This window comes from Phaenicophaeus curvirostris, chromosome 15 (genome assembly GCF_032191515.1).
Source record: "Phaenicophaeus curvirostris isolate KB17595 chromosome 15, BPBGC_Pcur_1.0, whole genome shotgun sequence".
NCBI classification, from domain to species: domain Eukaryota; kingdom Metazoa; phylum Chordata; class Aves; order Cuculiformes; family Cuculidae; genus Phaenicophaeus; species Phaenicophaeus curvirostris.
The window spans coordinates 17,353,098-17,372,016 of record NC_091406.1 but is presented as its reverse complement, the minus strand read 5'-3'; the positions used below and the strand labels follow the sequence as shown (position 1 = coordinate 17,372,016).

Genomic DNA, 18,919 nt, shown 5'->3' with positions numbered 1-18,919 from the left:
AACAGGACATAATCTTCACCTTTTAGGCTAAACTTGCAAAGAGGAAGCTCCGACCAGGCTGAAGAAGCAGATTAAAAGCAATATTCCCTTTTTTGTGCTTGCTAGGCCACATAGTGGAATTGCTGACATAGAACTAATGAAGGGGGAGTTGGGGGAATCACTAATGATTGGATACTTTATTCAGATAAGAGGGAATCAAGAACATCGGCGCTGTAGTCATCTGCTCCCTGGCAGAAGTACCTGATAAAATTTCCTCTAGATACTTTATTGCCTGTGTGAAACTGAAGTAACTTCCCAAAAGGGATATAAACCCTGATTTCTGTCTGAAGGGCGGGATTTACAATGACTTATTTTGGTACCTTGGCTAGAACGTCCATTTCAGTCGCACGATTTGCTTGGCTCTGCCCCAGTTAAATAGAGTGCAATGTAATATGCCACTTCCTCCTCTCCTTCATCCTGCTTCTGGGGAATTGATACAGAATATTTTTTTTGGCCAGCAGATTCCATTAAACTTTAGTGTCTGTTTCTTTTAAGCTTGAAATCTGTAGAATTGGTTGTGTGGGTTTTGAATGAAGATGACTGATGGTTTTTATTCCTTCCATTCCTCCCAGCAATCAAGCTGGCAGGCATGCAGGCACTTAAAGGTCCTGTGCAGTAAACCAGCACCATCATTCTTTCAGTATTAAACCTGTGACTTAAAACAATCTAGCATTTGACAAGTTCTCTGTCCTGCTGATGTGTTTAAGCCATTCGGAAAGAGGATTCTTGCGATTACATTTATTGGGTTTGCATAAGTGAACAGAAGCATGTGTGCTGCCTGCTCTGGCTGCCCTGAGGGAGCAGCAGCTGACCGAGCCTTAGAAGCAATGTGGAATTTGGGTAGTTACAGACATCCCACACCACCAGAAGCAGGGCTGGCCAGGAAATTGGACAAAAGTAGCTCAAAAGCCTTTCTACTAAGTAGTGATTTAGTTGCTAGTCAACTTAAATGACCTGGCAGGATGAATTTTGCTTCCCAGTGTAAAGGGAAGTAAATTGAAAGATAATTTCATTTTCCAGCAGCCATCATGACACTTTTCTCTACAGCCAGTTAGGCACAGGACATTTACTGCTGCTGTCACTTAACTCTGCTTTGTGAGGCTGAATTTGTCACAGCCACTGTAGATTTCATCACTCCACCTTTGGGACTGCTTGGTGCAGCAAACCAGCAGTTGTGGTAGTTGGCAAGTTGAAAGCTGGTCTGTGCTGGGGCTTTGCAGTATAAATCTGAGCAACCAGTAAACTAAGTGATTTCTGCTTCCCTGGCTCAAAGGCTAGGAAAATTACTCTTCCAGTTTTGCCATCCGGTGAGCTGATGGAGCCTCGCAGAGGTGTGATCCGTTTCACTGAACGCTTTCCAGAGCCAGTCTTTAGGGTTTTGCTATTATACCTGCCTGTGATGCCATGTGAGGAACTGGTGATGCAATGACCAGCTTAACACAAGCTTAAATATTAGTCTTCTTTTTGCCCTTGGCAGTGTTGTGTGAGACAGTAACTGGGGTGGTCTCAACTCCTGAATCTGCTCTTGCTCTAGTTTGTTTGTAAAGATAGTAATGACCACCTGTGGAACTACGATTTATTGAGGCGTATTGTTCCTGGTAGCCTTTCTGAACCTGAATCATAGAATAGTTTGAGTTGGAAGGGACCTCAAAGCCCATCCATATGCAACCCCTGCCCTGGGCAGAGACACCTCCTACTGGATCAGGTGCTCCAAGCCCCGTCCAGCCTGGCCTTGAACACCTCCAGGGACGGGGCAGCCACCACTGCTCTGGGCAACTTGGGCCAGGGCCTTATCACCTTCATTGTGAAGAATTTCTTCCTAATATCTAATTTAAATCTTCCCCCTTCCAATTTAAAGCCATTCCCCCCCATCCTATCGCTATCCACCCTGGTAAAAAGCCCCTCCCCAGCTTTCCTGAAGCCTGTTTCAGTACTGGAAGTTGCTGTAAGGTCTCCTCATAGCCTTCTCTTCTCCAGGCTGAACAACCTCGGCCTCCACTTGGATGGGAGGTGCTCCACTCCTTGGATCATCTTCGTGTCCTCTTCAAGACCTGTTCCAACAGTTCCATATCCCTCTTACGTTGGGGATTCCAATGCAAAATACTCCATGTGGAGTCTCACAAGAGTGTAGTAAGGGGCAAAATCCCCTCCCTCGCCCCACGGGCCCTACTTTTCTTGCAGCCCAGGATGCAACTGGTGCTTACTGCTGACAGTTTTGTTTTCTGTTCCAGGCTCTTACAGCGCTGCTCTCTGATGACAGCAAGTTTGGCTTTATTGTAATAGATGGTAGCGGTGCGCTCTTTGGAACTCTTCAAGGAAACACGCGAGAAGTCCTGCACAAATTCACTGTGGATCTTCCAAAGAAGCATGGTAACACGCTGGCCTGTTTCTAGACTGTTTGCGGTAGAATGCCGTGGGCTGAGCTGGGAGGGTAGAAGCAGGGAACTTGGCCTGTAGGTGTTTAGCTTTCCTCAATTCTTTGCTCCCTTGAAATCTGACAGCGAAGCCTCTAGTCTGAGCCTTCTGTCAAAATTAATGAATCACTGTAATATGTGGTTCATCTTCTTAAAGCGGCGCTTTTTATTTCTTGGTGCATTTGACCCTTTATTTGGTTTTGGTACATTCCTAATTAAATATTACTAGCACAGACATTAATACCACTTGATAGTGTCTTCAAAGCTTGCATCTGATGGTGTTGCGTGCAAACCACAGTGAAATGCAGGGAGCTGTTCCTTGCAAGAATTGCGGAAGCCTAATGGAGCAAGGAAAATTCTAGCTCTGTTATACAATGCTCTATTGTAGTGATGAGTTCAGCACATTGTCTGTTAGCTACTCCTGGTTTACTGCCCTTCTCTGTAGATTAGAATGGGATGAGATGAAATAGAAACATCTTTCCCAGTAAGTTTCTGCAGCAGAGACTGTCGGGATGCATTGCATCAGCAAGAAAAGAATGTGAGGCTGCGTAACAAAGGAAGATGCTTTTAATGAAGGTAGCGAATGTGCACAGATGTTCAAAACTTCTATAGAATTGCAAGTCTGTACAAAACAAAAAGAAATCTCAAACATGTTTCCCTCTGTGGCATGCATGGAGAGAAACCTCTTGCTGTGGATGAACCCTCTTTATTCACTTGCTGTTTCAATTCACCCCCCTAGCTCTGCTGGTGGCAACTGATTTTGAAGGCTGCATCTGCCCTTGGCTTCAGTTACTCAGGGCCTAGTTGGGACCATGTACTCACTGTCCTGAGATGAAATGACTTCCAAACTGCTACCTCGCATCTGTTCTCTCCTACAGGTAGAGGAGGTCAATCTGCCTTGCGCTTCGCTCGTTTGAGAATGGAGAAACGACACAACTACGTAAGGAAGGTAGCGGAGACGGCTGTGCAACTCTTCATTTCTGGTGACAAGGTGAACGTGGCTGGTCTCGTTTTAGCTGGCTCAGCGGACTTCAAAACTGAACTAAGTCAATCTGACATGTTTGATCAGGTGAGCGGCCTTTTCTGAGCAAAGCCCCAGTGTTTAAGCTGGCAGTAGTAACCTGGTGATATCAGAAGTAGCTCTGGTATAGGGTGCTTTTCAGGAGGAATGGAACCTTGGTGTTGTAAGTGATTTGATCAAAACCAAATATCTAATGTAACCTAAAGAGGTCTCTCTTGCCTAATACCTCCTGTGAGGAGGCCAGATCTCCTTTTCTTAATAACAGTGCTAATAAGAAATCTGCCCTCCCTGGTGTGGACCTGGCATTCACATTTTTCATGCTCCCACATCTAAAGTAGAAGCTGTATTGGAATTAAACTCCAGTGAATCTAATCTCTGTGTCCCTCTTGCCTGAAAGTTATGCTTCAATATCAAGAATTCAGAGGCCCTCTGACTCAATCTCTGCTTGCAAGTGAAGCAAAATAGATTAATGCTGTGACTTATGCCAAGTACTTACTCTTGCGGCATTATGAAGTGGTCTTACGGCAGTGCTGTGTAATAGACTCTCTCTCCTCTCTCTTCTCTTTTTCTTGTTTAGCGGTTGCAATCCAAAGTGCTCAAACTAGTTGACATTTCATATGGAGGAGAAAATGGATTCAATCAAGCGATTGAGTTGTCAACTGAGGTCCTCTCCAATGTGAAATTCATTCAAGAGAAGAAACTAATAGGTATGTGACTCCATGCTCAGCTTCATCCTGAGCTAAGTGTGCTTAATTGAATGTGCTTGATCTTGCTTTAGACCTCCTGGTATTGCCTTTGTGTGCTGCCTCAGCCATGGGATGCTATAAGGTGGGCAGAGCATGATGTGTAGTGATTATTCCTGTTCCCTGGGCACCTGGAGGACTTGAAGGAGTGGGGAGTTTTAATGTTGTTTTTTTTTTTCCCCACCAAACTTCTTGGATCTTCTCCAAGAAGATCTTCTCCAAGAAGATCCAAGATCACCTTTGTTTTGAGCCTTCTGGTGACATTTGGGTGGGAGGGGAAAGAATATCTCCTCAGATTTTCATCTTCAGTAAGACAAGAGTTAAGATTTATTTTGTTTTAAGATTAAGGCAGTAGAAATGATCCATTGTTTGACTGTCAGCAGACATACTTTGCTAATTTGACAGCACAAGAGGGCAATAGTAATAACAGTAACTACCTTACGCTGACAAAACCCAAGTTAAATAGTGCCTGCTAGTGGATTACTCTGATTGTTTCGTAACAAAGGTGAGGCTTTGAGTGGAGTGAGATTCCTGATGGGGCAGTGTTTGGAGTTGACTTTCTGCCGATGAACGTCCTAAATTACATGCTCTGACATGTTACAACCCTTGTGTCCCTCAGTGATGTTGCAGTCTCCTCTTCCAGTTTCTTCTTGCATTCAAATCAAGCTTGTTAAAAATCCGTGTGGCATGATCAGTGTTTATGATGATCCCTTTCTCTGTATCCTGTCTGCAGGACGATACTTCGATGAAATCAGTCAGGACACGGGGAAGTACTGTTTTGGCGTTGAAGATACACTAAAAGCTTTGGAAATGGGAGCAGTAGAGATACTGATAGTCTATGAAAATCTGGATATAATGAGATACGTTCTGCACTGCCAAGGCACGGAGGGTACGTAGCACTTCTGTGACGCTGAAAGGTCCCTGAGGGTTTAACGCCTAAGCCATCTTGCTTGGATAGATTATGCTGGAGGAACTCACTGAGTAGACCTTTAAGGACTTGATCAAGGGAATGTTGGGTGGAAAGGTCACTAACTTGCAGCTTCCCAGCTGCTCTGGGGGAAAAGTCTGAAATTAGGAAGTTTCCACTGGGGAGAAAGCACTGCTGGGATGGGGTGGGTGCTTGTCACAGAGACAGCATGAAACCTGCCTTTCAGTTGTGTAAATGCAAAATATAGAGGGGAGACTGACCTCACCCTTCTGTCCAGAAACACAGTTCTTGGTGACTGCAGACAAACCCTGTGCCACAGCAGGGCCTCTGCCTTTCAGAAAGGCCGTGTCGATGACCAAACCCTCTGTAGTGTAATCACTGGCTGCTGTCAGTCTCACTGTCTTTAACCTGCATCTGGTAGTCCTATCCAACCTTATATATTTTTTTTTTCTTTCCATTCTCAGAGGAGAAGATTCTGTATTTGACACCAGAGCAAGAGAAGGATAAATCCCACTTCACAGATAAAGAGGTATTTCAGCTTTGGGGCCTGTAGATCTATTCTGACCATGCTGGTGCAGCATTCTGAATATCTGAGCTTAGCTTGCCGCATGCATCTCAGCGCAGTGACCTTTCTGGCGCTCAGACAAGACTTCAGGATGGCAGCCTGTGGCTCTTCCTGTTCACCGTCAGTGCAGCCCCTGGATTCTAGGCTTGCTTTTCTATAGTCATCACTGCTGCCAGTTCCAAGGTTGTGTAAATGAGTCGAAGCGATAGGCAGTATGGAGTCTTTGACCAGACTAAGGTCCCAAACCAGTACTCCCTGCTTACTGTGTGCTGATTTGGTCAATACACAACAATGGTGAAGTTAGAAACTATTACATGGATTTAAGTGCAAGGGAGTGTTTCCTTCTTAGATATGTTTGAAATGTGGATCTGTCATTCATTGCCTGTGAGTTTCTTGCCTGTACAGGTCAGAAAACCCTCTCTTGGGATGTGTGGAGAGTCTTTATTACGCGGCAGAGTAAACTGGGCAAAAAAAGTCTGTCCCTGGCGAACAGGGCGGTTGTTTCTGTCTCATGTTAGGACTGCCAGGGTAGCCATCTCCAGCTGCTTTCACCCCTGGTGGGGCAATTACAGATTCCTTCTATGCACAGAAGTTTTACGGGGTTACCTGCAATGACGTGGTAATTCTATGCAATAATCACTTGGCCTTCTACTTACAAACCTATGCTTTTTACCTAGATCAGTATTTCCTAGAGAAAACAGTCCTTGGTTAGATGAGCGGCGATGGACTGTGGGGTATAAAGTAAATCATAAGGAACAGTGAAAAATAAGGGTATAGCACGAAAAGACAGTTGAGCAGAAGAACAAACGAGGCGTTTTCTCTCCTGCTTCTCCACTGACTCCTGTCATGTGGAGGCCCAAAACACGAGACCTGTTAATATTTAATGTCTTGGCACCAGGAGCCTTCAGCTTGTGCCAGCACTTGTGTGACACAGGTGTGTCAGGAATACCACCCACCCTGGCAGCTGTGTCGGGCTGCTGCAGCCTGGTGTCTCTGTCTTGGGACTGAAAAGACAGTGGTGATGTTTAAGCCAATAACTTTTGTTGTGAATTGTGTCGCTATCTAACATCCAGTGACCATAACGTTTTCTTTTCCCCCTCAAATGTGTGCATAGACGGGCCAGGAACATGAACTGATAGAAAGTATGCCCCTTCTGGAGTGGTTTGCAAACAACTACAAGAAATTTGGAGCAACATTGGAAATTGTTACAGACAAATCACAGGAAGGATCTCAATTTGTGAAAGGATTTGGAGGAATTGGAGGTAAACTGCAAGAGAAAAATGTGTTTGTCTTTTTTTAATGGTTAATTTGATAATCTAGTGCCAGAACAAGTAGAAAGCTAAACAAATTGGTCTTACTGCTATTAGTCACAATACCAGTTTAAGAAACTGTTATGTTCATCAGGGACCTCCAGGTGAATTAATTCCCTGCTCAGTGAAGTGACTGCCTGTTAGTCAGCTGTCACTTAGGACTCTGTTCCTCAGATCCCCTTGTCCTTCAGCGGGTGGATTGTCCTTCCTCCCAGCTGCTCAGTTGCGGAAGGGCTGCACACTGCTTCCCTCTATCTCTGCACAGTTGTTTTGATGGCAGACCATGCCCTGCTGTGTAGAAGTGCTGCGTGACAAACACTAGCCGAGTTTCTGAAGCAGTTGGATAGCTGTTATTCATCTCTCAGAACTTCCCTGAACTTTGCTCAACTGTATTCCTCTTCTTTTCAAAATAAAAGTATTTTTGGCCCAACCTCACAGCAAAATGAGGCTTCTGAAACCCTTTAGTCCTCTTGGGCTCACTGACCAGTTTCAGCTGAGCCTGCCGAGGGTGCAGATAAACTCATGTGCTTCAGTTTGACAAAAATCATGAGCAGGATAGAGCAGAACCACCTGCCTGCACCTTATTTTCCCCAAACCCGGGATTCCAGGACAAAGCTGTTGCTTGTTTGCTGATAAGCCAACTGTGGCCACTTAGTGTGTTTAAGCTTATGGATGTAAAAGAGTGTATTGTAACAAGAGATTTTGAGTGGCCAGAGAACACCCGTTAGAAGGAAACAAGTTTGAATTGTTTGGCTACATTAAAAGCAACACATTCCTAAGTTTTTAGGGTTTGTAATTCCAGGAATCCTTCCTGTCCTGCCAGATCCAGCCTCTTTCCATGGTGGGATACTCCTTTCTACCATGCTCCAGCCCCGTAGTCTGGAAAGGAAATACTCCTTGGATACTTTCCACCCGTGTAAATGTTCCCAGGGATAAAGGCTTCCCAGGAGCCCAAGGCTGGTGTTTGGGGTGGGAAGAGTCCCATCCCAATATTGCTTTTACTCCATTAAATATTGCTTTTACTCCATTGTAGAAGTTATTTCGATGCCAGCTGCCTTCTGAATTTGACTGCTAGGCCTTTGTCTGGGTGGTTACACTAGGACAAACAATCTGTTACTGGTAACTTTTTTTTTTTTTGGAGCTACAGTCCTAGAATAGGCTCAGCTTCTTCCAGAAGAAAGCAGGTCCGTGGAGGATAGGCAGGTTTTCCTTCCTTCTGGCAATAAATTATGTTGGGCAGTGACATGGCTGTGGCATTTCCACTCTAGCTGTGTGTCTGCTGCCAGTCACCAGTCTGAGGAGAACATGCTAAGGCAGCTTTGGAAAATCGAATTACAGCCAGGGCTCGGTAAACTACTTGAAATGCCTTTCTAGCTCTTTGAATTTTGAAGAAGCTAAAGCGTGTTGTTTTTACCAGGTATCTTGCGGTACCGAGTGGACTTCCAGGGAATGGAATACCAAGGAGGAGACGATGAATTTTTTGACCTTGATGACTACTAGGTAGTCGCCCTGGGTCTGGCAAAATGTGCCTCGCCCCTCCAGCATCCAACCCAAGGAGCAAACTCATGGTGGAAAACACAACAGATCCCTGCCTTAGAATTGGAACATTTCCAGAACTTGATCCGCAAGCATTGGATTTAAAAAAGCGAAACCCTACACTTTGATTTGTCATAGTGTCAGTACAGCAGCAAACTACTAAGTTCCTATATGCCACTTTGAACTAATTTAAAAAGAATCCCAGTTTTTACTTTTACTCAATGGTGAAATTGGTTGCTCTTGTATTTTATGAAAATGATTTTTTTAACCTTCATGATACATTAACTGCTGTAAACCTCTTCCTTCAAAAATTAATAGAAGTAAGATCCTACTGGTTTGTTTCTTTTTACTTTGGAGAAATCAGTTGCTGCGTTTCGCAGCAACGTGACCCATTTACATGGCATTCTCAGCTTAGACTGCAGAAGAAGAAATGTAATGTGATTGGAGCCATTCATTCACTTCAAAAGAGTAAGAAAGGCACTTCCCTAGAGTGCTAGATTGTAACGTGTGGCTTGCAAATTCAGATGGTTTGGGGAGGCTTACCAGCCAAACGTGCTTTAATCTATTTGCGGAAGCACTGCTCTTACAAACTAGGAAATGCACTTCATTGATTGCAATGGAAATGCTGCTGAAGTCTTGGGCTTTAATTGGGTTTGAGCAGTGCAGCCATCAGGAGGGGCTGCTTTTTTTTTTTTTCAGTCTTGACAAAAAAATAAACCTACGATTTAAGTGAAGTAAGGTACACTTTGCTTTGTGTTGTTCCTCAGTAAGTTTTGTTTTTCTTTTTGCTTTAGGACTGCGTAAGGTTTCCTTGATTATGTGAATTTGAACCCACAGTTCTTTAATGGAAGCGGGTATTTTACAGGAATAATTAGTAAGCGGAGTCCTTGACTGACTCTCAGTACTGGTGCATTTGCAGCCTTGGATCCTGGTTGGCACAGGACATCCACCTCCAGCACTCAGTCTGTTACTGTAGAGGCTCACAAACCTCCTGTAAATCCGATGCTGAACTCTAATGCACCCTTAATGGGTGAAAACTTCTGGTTGCATCCAGACTCCAGGAAGCTTTTTGTCGTGCCTGCTCTATAGAATGAATTTTGACTGGCTAGAAATGGCTACGGGTTTTTCAGAGGGTCTGCAGGTAGAGGGTGAAGTGAACGTTGGCACGAGATAGTGCACAAATCTTGCTGCTTTTTGGGGTTCCAGGGTTCTCCGGGCACGCTGATGCAGTGCTGCTAGGTAGCTCTGTTCTTCACTGGCTCTGTCACTCCTGGTGCATCGGTCGAAAGCAGCTTCTGTTCCAAGTTGCATACCTGCCTATTTTTCCAATAATCCTGTTTCACTTGAATGAAGGGGGAGCTTGTCTTAAAACTTCTGCCACGCTGTTCTTTGAGGTCCAAAATTCCTGTCACAATGAGCAATATGATTTGTAACCCTGGTTTTTGACCTGGCAGATGGCTTTGCTGTCGTTCTCACGTGGAAGCTGGAATCGCTCACAAAAGGTGTATCTGGGTCCCCTGTAGTTCTACACAACCCCAGGTTTGAGCACCTTTGCGGTCTCCAGGGCGGTATGTTCTGGATTTTGCCATTGTAAATGGGTCTGATGTGACATGACAAGACCAGAAAAATTGGATGTAAATTTACAGTTTTTGAATATACTGCTTGTTGTTTCACATGATACATTAGGGTATGCAGCTCCTTTTTGTAGTTTTTATTTTTACTATTTAAGTTTGGAAATGATGCCAAATTTTTGTATTTCTTTAATCAATGTGTTCTCTTCAGTGATATATATTGCATTATATATTGATGTGTATATCAATATATACTGATATGTATTACACTCACACATACAAACACATTAAACGGGGGTGAAAAATCCTAGCCTTCGCATACTATATAGCCTCTGCAGAGAGATCCCGAGCAGTGATATCTTGGTGTTGTGATGTACAGAAATGGAGAAGAGTATTAAACCATATTTAAGAATATAGTACGGACTCCTGGTTTATTTTTCTTAGCCCAGGAAACTGCTTTACTCTCAGCTCGGTGCCGGCTTCAGGGCAGTACTTGTGGAGGTAGCTGTTTTGTAGCTGGTCTTGAGAACATCGCGTTCAGTCTTCGTACTGCGGAGCTCTTTGAAGCTGCAGCAGAGATTGAACTTCAGAAGTGGTGGGGAGAACCGGTTCAAAGAGTGTTACCTGTGGCGGTTACCTGAGCAGCTGAGGCAGCTGCAAAGTGCCTGCTGGTACAGAAACCTGCCCTTCATATTCCCCTCCCGGCTCACCTGCGTGCTTTGGTTTTCAATACCTTGTGTGTTTAGCCTTGAGTGTTTAGCGCAGGGCAGGCCCAGCTCCGAGGTGTGCTCCCTGCGGGGGCCGATGACTCCCAGAGGGGCCCTGCCCCCTTCCTGGCAGGGAAGGGGATAAGTAAAAGGCATCAGTAATATCAGGAGTTTTAACAGATGCTTTAAGTCTCCCTGCCTAGCAGCGGTTCTTTGGCTGAGGCTGAGCATCCAGCCTCTCGTGCCACAGCACCAGAATGGAGCGGGATCCGGGCTGCGGAGCCTTCTGCCCCTTGCTGTTCTGTGCTGGCTCACACGGCGATAGCTCTTCCCAGAGCTTAGGTGGCTTAGGTTCCTGTCTCAGATGTGCAGAGGGGAGAGTGTGACTCCTGGTCCTTGGGTCTCCAGGTGACTAAAGTTTTGGAGATGTGATATTTCTGCTGGAACAGAGATAGAAACGACACACAAGCCCACTGGGCTGCATCCCCTGCTCCCTGAGTCAGCTCTGGGAGCGGATCAGAGCGTCAGGACCAGATCAGCACAAAATATTTAGTGATGCCCTCATTCGGTGCACCAGAAAGCTGCCCCGGTCTTTAACCAGGCAGGTGGATGTGTAGAAACCCAGGGCTATTTCTCAGTTAACCCTTTACAGGTTGCAACAGCAAACCTGGTTTCTGCTTTTTGATTTCACATCCCAAGGGAAAAAGGAGCAGCGAAGCCTGGCTGCTGCAGTGTCCCAGGGCTGTAGAGTCCAGCAGCACAGCCCCTCTGCCCCACATGTGCTTGGATGCTACTCTTGCCCTCTGTACTAGTCCTCCTGATCGGTTCTTGGGTCTCTTCCCCTCTGTGTTTCAGTGGGAAAGCACAGGAGCAGCTGGTCTGCAGAGCAGCCAGGTCTGGGGATCCCTCTGCCTGCGTTGGTGTCCCCTCCAGCTGCCCTCTGGCTTCTGCAGCTTCTCCCCAAGGCACTTCCCACGAGGCTGCTGCGGAGTGAAACTGTTCTTCCTCACAGCTGCCAAAATAAGGTTGCTAGGCCCTGTTAACCCCTCAGGAAGCCGTTCCTGGCTCTGGTTGGCTTTTGTCCTAGTTCCCAGGGGTCGGCGGTAGCACTCGGATTTTCTCCTGTTTGAAGGTGCTGATTTACAGTCATCTTTCTTTCACCTCAAATATTGCAGAGCTGGCACGCGTTCTGCCTGGCGTATAAACACCAGCATCACCTTGCAGTGCTCGCTGGGGACACTGACCGCTTTCAGCCCCCTGGGTTGCAGCAACGGGGAGTTTGGAAGGGAGCTCAGTGAGGCTCGTTCAGTCACGAGTGACCGGAGGCCACAGGTTTGTATTTGCCTGTGGGCGGCGTGTTGTGTGCCTACTGCCCTGGGGGCTGCGAAGTAATAATTGCCCTGGAAGGGCTCCAATCCCCATTAGCTGGAATCATGAGAATCACTTTGTGATGCGGTTTAGGAGGCACGGTGGGGTTGGACTGACGGTTGGACTGGATGAGCTTAAAGGTCTTTTCCAGCCTTAATGGTTTAGTAGTTGATAGGAATGGTTGGACTTGATGATCTGGTGGGTCTATTCCAACCTGGTTATTCTATTCTATTCTATTCTATTCTATTCTATTCTATTCTATTCTATTCTATTCTATTCTATTCTATTCTATTCTATTCTATTCTATTCTATTCTATTCTAATGAATAGTGTTCTTTCCAGTGTGTTGCATGGAGCCACTTCTGTGCATCTTGAAGACATTTAATGTGTTCTGAGGGTCCCATCTGGCCGCACCAGTGCCATCCCGCACCTGAATTTGGCGGCGGCGTGTGCTGGGCGTGCATCTCCCCAGCCAGCTGCGAGGAGGCTCGCGTGAGCGGTTGCAACAGATGATCGGCTGCGGCTTGCTGTCTGAGGGCATTTATCTTCTTGTGCCAAAGGGCTTCAGCTCTTCTCAACGCTTCAGCTGCCCGTGCCTTACACCCTCTGTACTGCCTGCTGAATTCTTATTTTAGGCACAGTAAGTCCGTGCTGCTCTTACTGCATTCCCAGTTCGGTTTAAGTTGGCGCCCCGTGCTCAGATATTCTGATAAAGCTCGTCATAAAGGCTACTTTTTGTACAGTTGTAATTAAAGACAGAATTTGCCCTTTGTAACTTATTATTTCGGGACCTGGAGCCCAGCCTGCACTGTTGTTGCTAGCAGGCTACAAATACCATTGTCCTGGGAAGCCGAGCGCAGCCGGCGGCGCTGAATGACAGCTCTGGAATCTCACTCAGCTATTTTTAGTCACTGCTAAAGAAAAATTGCACTTCCAACACTTTTGGGTCTTTGTCAGTGCTTAAATAAATCAAAGGGCAAATCCTGACTTCTCGCTAACGAGTAGGACAAGGAGGTTACCTTAAACTGGGATAAAAGTGAAATGCGGGTGAGGGCAGTGAGCCCCAGCTCTGCCTGGCGGTCGCTGCCGTGCTCGGAAGGGGCTGCAGGGGCGGCACAGCCCCAGTCACCAGCCTGGCCTGCTTGATGCAGGTGGCCCATGGTCATTGCTGCGCTGGGGGGGCTTCTGTCTCCTTGCTCTCCTCCCTGTGCCCCTGCCAGGGTTGCTCCCCCCTGTTTCGCTCTGTCTCCCCTGGGTCTTGCGTCACCCCATGGTGGTGCCATGCGTGCAGGTCTGTTCTCTGCAGAGCCGTGGCCATGGTCACTCTTTGAAAGCCAAATCCAGAGGCAGGAGCTCCTGGAGGATGCTGTGTGCAAGTATCAGGCTGTCATATGCTTGACTATTCCCTTTATCCCCAGACACCCCTGTGAGGCAAAACCAGCTTCTAACCCATTGTTCCTTTTAATGCCAGAGCAGCAGTTCTGTGAGAAGCTGCTTCACCTGTTTGGCCACCAGGTTTCCACATTGGCAGGAGAAAACCTTCACTCTCGTTCACAGCTGAGTTTCCTTGTCTTGGTATTCGCTGCTGTGTGCTTGGAGAGTCCCAGGCGGCTGCTTTGCTGCTTTCTTCCCCTGCGCTCTGACTTCGGGACTTGGTTTGAAGGGGCCCAGTGGGTTCCCAGTAGCCTCCAGTTACCTGAGAGCTGCTCTGCACATTGCTCAGGCTCCCACAGCCCCGTGGAGGTAAGATGGTAGCAAGGGCAGTAGCTCCTGGAAGGACACGTGCATCCTGTCCGGCTCCGGGACAGCATCCCCAGGGTTTGGTGGTGGGTTTGCTGAAGCCCCAACATGAGAGCAGAGCACGCAGCACAGCAACGAGTTGGAGAAACTGGGGATGGTGACGGCTTGCGGCGCATCCGGGGCACTGCGGCTCTCCGGGTGGTACCTGGGGTCATCGGTGTGGCCACAGCCCACATCTCACACACCTCTTAGGTTTTGGGGTGGCTTTGAGGTTGTGCAGGAGGACACTGACTCAGTGGCCTGGTGTATTGGAAGGATGGAGAATTGCGGAATTGTTGAGGCTGGGATAACCTTTAAAATCATTGAGCCCAACCCTTAACCTCACGCCGCCAAGTTCAGCACTAAACCATGTCCCTAAACAGTGCATCTACCTGTCTTTTAAACCTCTGCAGGGATGGGGACTCCACCACTGCCCTGGGCAGCCTCTGCCAGGGCTTGAGAGCCGCCCTCAGGGTCACCCCCAGTAGGGCAGGTCTGCATAGTCACAATCTAAATTTACCCAACGGAGCAGAAAAGTTGTATTGTTTGAGAACAGGAGGGGACGGAGGCCGGCGACTTGCCTGGAAGCTAAAAATACATGGAAAAAATATTTTTGTAGCAAGGGAAATGGAAATGTAGAGGAAGCAAGAGAAATATAGAAGCAGAAGAGAAGAGGGAGGGAGAGTTGGTGTCATCCGAGCACTGCTGTTCTTGGATGGAACACTGGGTGGCTTTGAATGGTTGCAGATGTCCCTGGTTCTGCAGCCCCACGGTCCCCAGCCGCGTTCTCACTGCTGGTGCCCAGCTGGGATGGAGCTGTCTCCCTTCTGCATCCTCCGACCTTTTGCCTGCTCAGGTGGTGCCTCCATCTGGGTGTGGGGAGGGAACAGCACGGTCCTTATCACGGATACTTTGTGGGTATCTGCCTTTCAGCACAGCACGTGCCTCCCATGGCAGCTCCGGGCTGAGACCTGGGAGGTGCTCAGGGAAGCCAGAGCTGTTCAGCTGCTTGGAAACATAGAATCATAGAATAGTTTGGATCGGAAGGGACCTTAAAGCCCATCCAGTTCCAACCCCCCTGCCCTGGGCAGGGACACCTCCCACTGGATCAGGCTTCCCAAGCCCCATCCAACCTGGCCTTGAACACCTCCAGGGATGGGGCAGCCACAGCTTCCCTGGGTGACCTGTTCCTGAGCCTCACCAGGTGAAGAAATTCCTCCTTATGTCTAGTCTAAATCTGTCTCTCTCCAGTTTACACCCAGTGCCCCTCATCCTATCACCACAAGCCTTTGTGAACAGGCCCTCCCCAGCTTTCTTGTCGCCCCTTCAGATACTGGAAGGTCACTCTAAGGTCCCCCCAGAGCCTTCTCTTCTCCAGGCTGAACAACCCCAACTCTCCATGGTTCTGATAGTAAAAATGCATTTTCCTAACCAAACAGCGTCCTACAAGTCACAAACTAAATGTTGCCTCCGGGAAGTGAGGGAGTGATGCTACCCGGTGCGTTTGGAGGCTTCCCAGGCCAGATCCAAACACACGTATTCCAGCATCCCTGAACCAGGTATCAGCAGCTACCGTGAACTTTTAAATGTTGCTCCCTAAATGTGGAGCCCCTACGATGTTGCTGCCCTGGGGGGTCCATGCTCCACATCGCGTCATCACCCCCTTGCTCTGCAGGGCATTGACATCCTTGTGGTTTGGGTGGACACCAATGGATTGAAGCCACTTAGGTCAGAAAACAAGAAGGGAAAAGTCGACTTGGAGATCATCTGTGTTTAAAGAAATTGTGTTTGTATCTGTTTAAATAGTGGCTTGTGAGGTTTGCGTAGTGAGAGCTTAAACAGAGGTATTTTGGAGTGATCTCCAGGGCCCAGACGGGGCAGGCGATGGGGATGGGCAGAGGCACCGTCTTCGTGTTCCCGGAGCCAGCTTACGGTCTAAAAAACTCCAGGGCTGCTTAAGGAAGCTCCCGCTGAGTCCTTGCCTGCGGAATGCGGCAGGTAACCAGCTGGAAGGACAATTTTCATGCTTTGCATACAAGATAAAGCATGGTGACTTTCTGTGTGAAGCACAAGTGTTAGAGGTGTAGCAAGCAGTTGCCGTCATCTGAAGTCGGCCACCTTTGCTCAGACACCGCTTAGGAGCCAAGAACATATTTCTGGAGGGTGGGGAAGGAAGAGAGGATGTTTTAAACCTGTGTCATGGGTGGCAGCGGGCTGTCGGGACTGTGCGCTGCCGGGGACACGTCATGCTGGGTTTCCTGCCGTCAATCCCACTGTTTTGTCATGCGTTGATGTGCCTCATCTCTTCCTTGGTGCTCTCTGCCGTTAGCCACACTGGCCTCTTTTCTCCACTTAACTGCCTTCTTTTATTGTGCCAGGATGGATTTTGGCTTCATCCATGGCTGAGTGAATCTTCAACACCTCCCTCTCGTCTCTGTGCATCCCAGGAGTGACCAAGGTCTCACAGAATCACTAGGTTGGAAAAGACCCACGGGGTCATCGAGTCCAACCATTCCTATCAATCACTAAACTGTGCCACTCAGCACCTCATCCATTCATCTTTTTGAACACCTCCAGGGATGGTGGAAGTGTTGATCTGCTGGAGGGTAGGGAGGCTCTGCAGAGGGATCTGAACAGGCTGGACCGCTGGGCTGAGTCCAATGGCATGAGGTTTAACAAGGCCAAATGCCGGGTCCTGCACTTGGGGCACAACAACCCTGTGCAGTGCTACAGACTAGGAGAAGTCTGGCTGGAAACTGCCTGGAGGAGAGGGACCTGGGGGTGTTGGTTGACAGCGACTGAACAGGAGCCAGCAGTGGCCCAGGTGGCCAAGAAGGCCAATGGCATCTTGGCTTGGATCAGACACGGCGTGACCAGCAGGTCCAGGGAGGTTCTTCTCCCTCTGGACTCGGCACTGGTGAGACCACTCCTCGAATCCTGTGTTCAGTTCTGGGCCCCTCACCACAAGAAGGATGTTGAGGCTCTGGAGTGAGTCCAGAGAAGAGCAACGAAGCTGGTGAAGGGGCTGGAGAACAGGCCTTATGAGGAACGGCTGAGAGAGCTGGGGGTGTTTAGCCTGGAGAAGAGGAGGCTGAGGGGAGACCTCATTGCTCTCTGCAACTACCTGAAAGGAGGTTGTAGAGAGGAGGGAGCTGGCCTCTTCTCCCAAGTGACAGGGGATAGGATGAGAGGGAATGGCCTCAAGCTCCAACAGGGGAGATTTAGGCTGGACATTAGGAAAAAATTTTTCACAGAAAGGGTGATTGGGCACTGGCAGAGGCTGCCCAGGGAGGTGATTGATTCACCTTCCCTGGAGGTGTTTAAGGGACGGGTGGATGAGGCGCTGAGGGATATGGTTTAGTGATTGGTGGGAATGGTTGGACTCGATGATCCGGTGGGTCTTTTCCAAGCAGGTTATTCTATGATTCTATGACTCAACTCCCTCCCTGGGCAGCCTGTTCAAGCACCCAATGACAGATGAATGTCATGTGCAAACCAATGAAGTTCTGCACAGTCCTACCGAGCGCATTTAGGGCTTGCTTTGCAAAGCTGGGGCTGCCTTGCTGTACACCTACCATTGCCTTTCTGTGCTGAGATGAGCCTTGCCACGCATCACCCTGGTTGGTTCAAGGCCTGGGTCACACTCTTTAGCTCCAGCAGCTCCAGCAGGAGCATCCCAGGAGTGTAAGGAGGGGGATGAGGAGGAGGGTGCTGCCTGGGGCCTTTGTGCGAGGAGCATCCCCCTTGGGATGCTCAGAGCTGCTCCGGGATGTTGGGGGATGCTCCATGTGGGAAGGCCAGATCTCATGGTGCTGGCTCTTAGAGCTCATTAGTTTTTGTTAATGTCTTATTTATCTCAAGTATATCAGAGCTTATTTGTGAGGAAGGCAAGGGCTGGGTTTGAAAGAGAGACTGCCACATGTGGGAGGTCAGTGGAGACGGTGCTGGGATGGGCTCTTCTGCAGTGCTATAGCCAGGGACAATTTAAATGAAACAAAAATCATTCTCCTGCCCTTTTCCTTGCTGAGGCCAAAGGAGGGAATTCTGCCCCTCTGCTCTGCTCTGGTGAGGCCCCTCCTGGAGCCCTGTGTCCAGTTCTGGAGTCCTGAGTACAGGAAGGACATGGAGCTGTTGGAGCAAGTACAGAAGAGGCCATAGAGATGTTCCGAGGGCTGGAGCACCTCCTGTATGAGGACAGGCTGAGAGAGCTGGGCTTCTCCAGCCCAGAGAAGAGAAGGCTGCAGGGAGACCTAGAGCACCTTCCAGTCCTGAAAGGGGCTCCAAGAAAGCTGGAAAGGGGCTCTGGATCAGGGAGTGCAGGGATAGGATGAGGGGAATGGTTTTCAGCTGAAAGAGGGGAGATTGCGATGAGATCTTGGGAAGAAATGTTTTGCTGTGAGGGTGAGGAGGCCCTGGCCCAGGTTTCCCAGAGCAGTGGTGGCTGCCCCGTCCCTGGAGGTGTTGAAGGCCAGGCTGGATGGGACTTTGAGGAACCTGATCCAGTGGGAGGTGTCCCTGCCCATGGCAGAGGGTGGGACTGGATGGGCTTTGAGGTCTGTTCCAGTCCAAATCATTCCATGATTCTGTGGTTTTGGTGCTGTGCCCCACCCAGCACAGGATGAGAAAACATTTTAATTTCCTGTGTCCAAAACACGCTGAAGGCATCAAGAGAAAATAAAGATGTTGCTGGAATAGCCTGATAACATGTCCACAGGTAAGGTTTGCCAGAGAAACAAATGCATTGGAGCTGACCAAGGCAGGAAATAAATCATTAGCAGGGTGCAAAGGTTTTTGGCTGGTTTGTTTTTTTTTTTGTTTTGGGGCACCAGAGCTTTGAAGCAGCATCTCATTCCCCCCATTGGGGCTGTGGTTGCTGCGGGTAAGGCAGGAGAGCAGCTGGGCTGGAAGAAGCTGGAGTGGGGGTCAAGGATGGCCCAGG

At 48.3% G+C, this 18,919-nt stretch overlaps 1 protein-coding gene across 1 annotated transcript in view; it reads left to right on the top strand.

The window, feature by feature from the left end:
• ETF1 (eukaryotic translation termination factor 1) overlaps nucleotides 1–10,543 on the top strand; it is a 28,923-nt gene extending 18,380 nt beyond the window's left edge. The window contains exons 4-10 of the mRNA XM_069869668.1: nucleotides 2,271–2,409; nucleotides 3,332–3,522; nucleotides 4,052–4,181; nucleotides 4,951–5,106; nucleotides 5,610–5,674; nucleotides 6,825–6,972; nucleotides 8,438–10,543. Coding sequence (XP_069725769.1) covers nucleotides 2,271–2,409; nucleotides 3,332–3,522; nucleotides 4,052–4,181; nucleotides 4,951–5,106; nucleotides 5,610–5,674; nucleotides 6,825–6,972; nucleotides 8,438–8,520 — 912 coding nt within the window. The 3' untranslated portion in view covers nucleotides 8,521–10,543. The remainder of the gene's footprint in view (nucleotides 1–2,270; nucleotides 2,410–3,331; nucleotides 3,523–4,051; nucleotides 4,182–4,950; nucleotides 5,107–5,609; nucleotides 5,675–6,824; nucleotides 6,973–8,437) is intronic.
• Nucleotides 10,544–18,919: the final 8,376 nt, after the last annotated feature.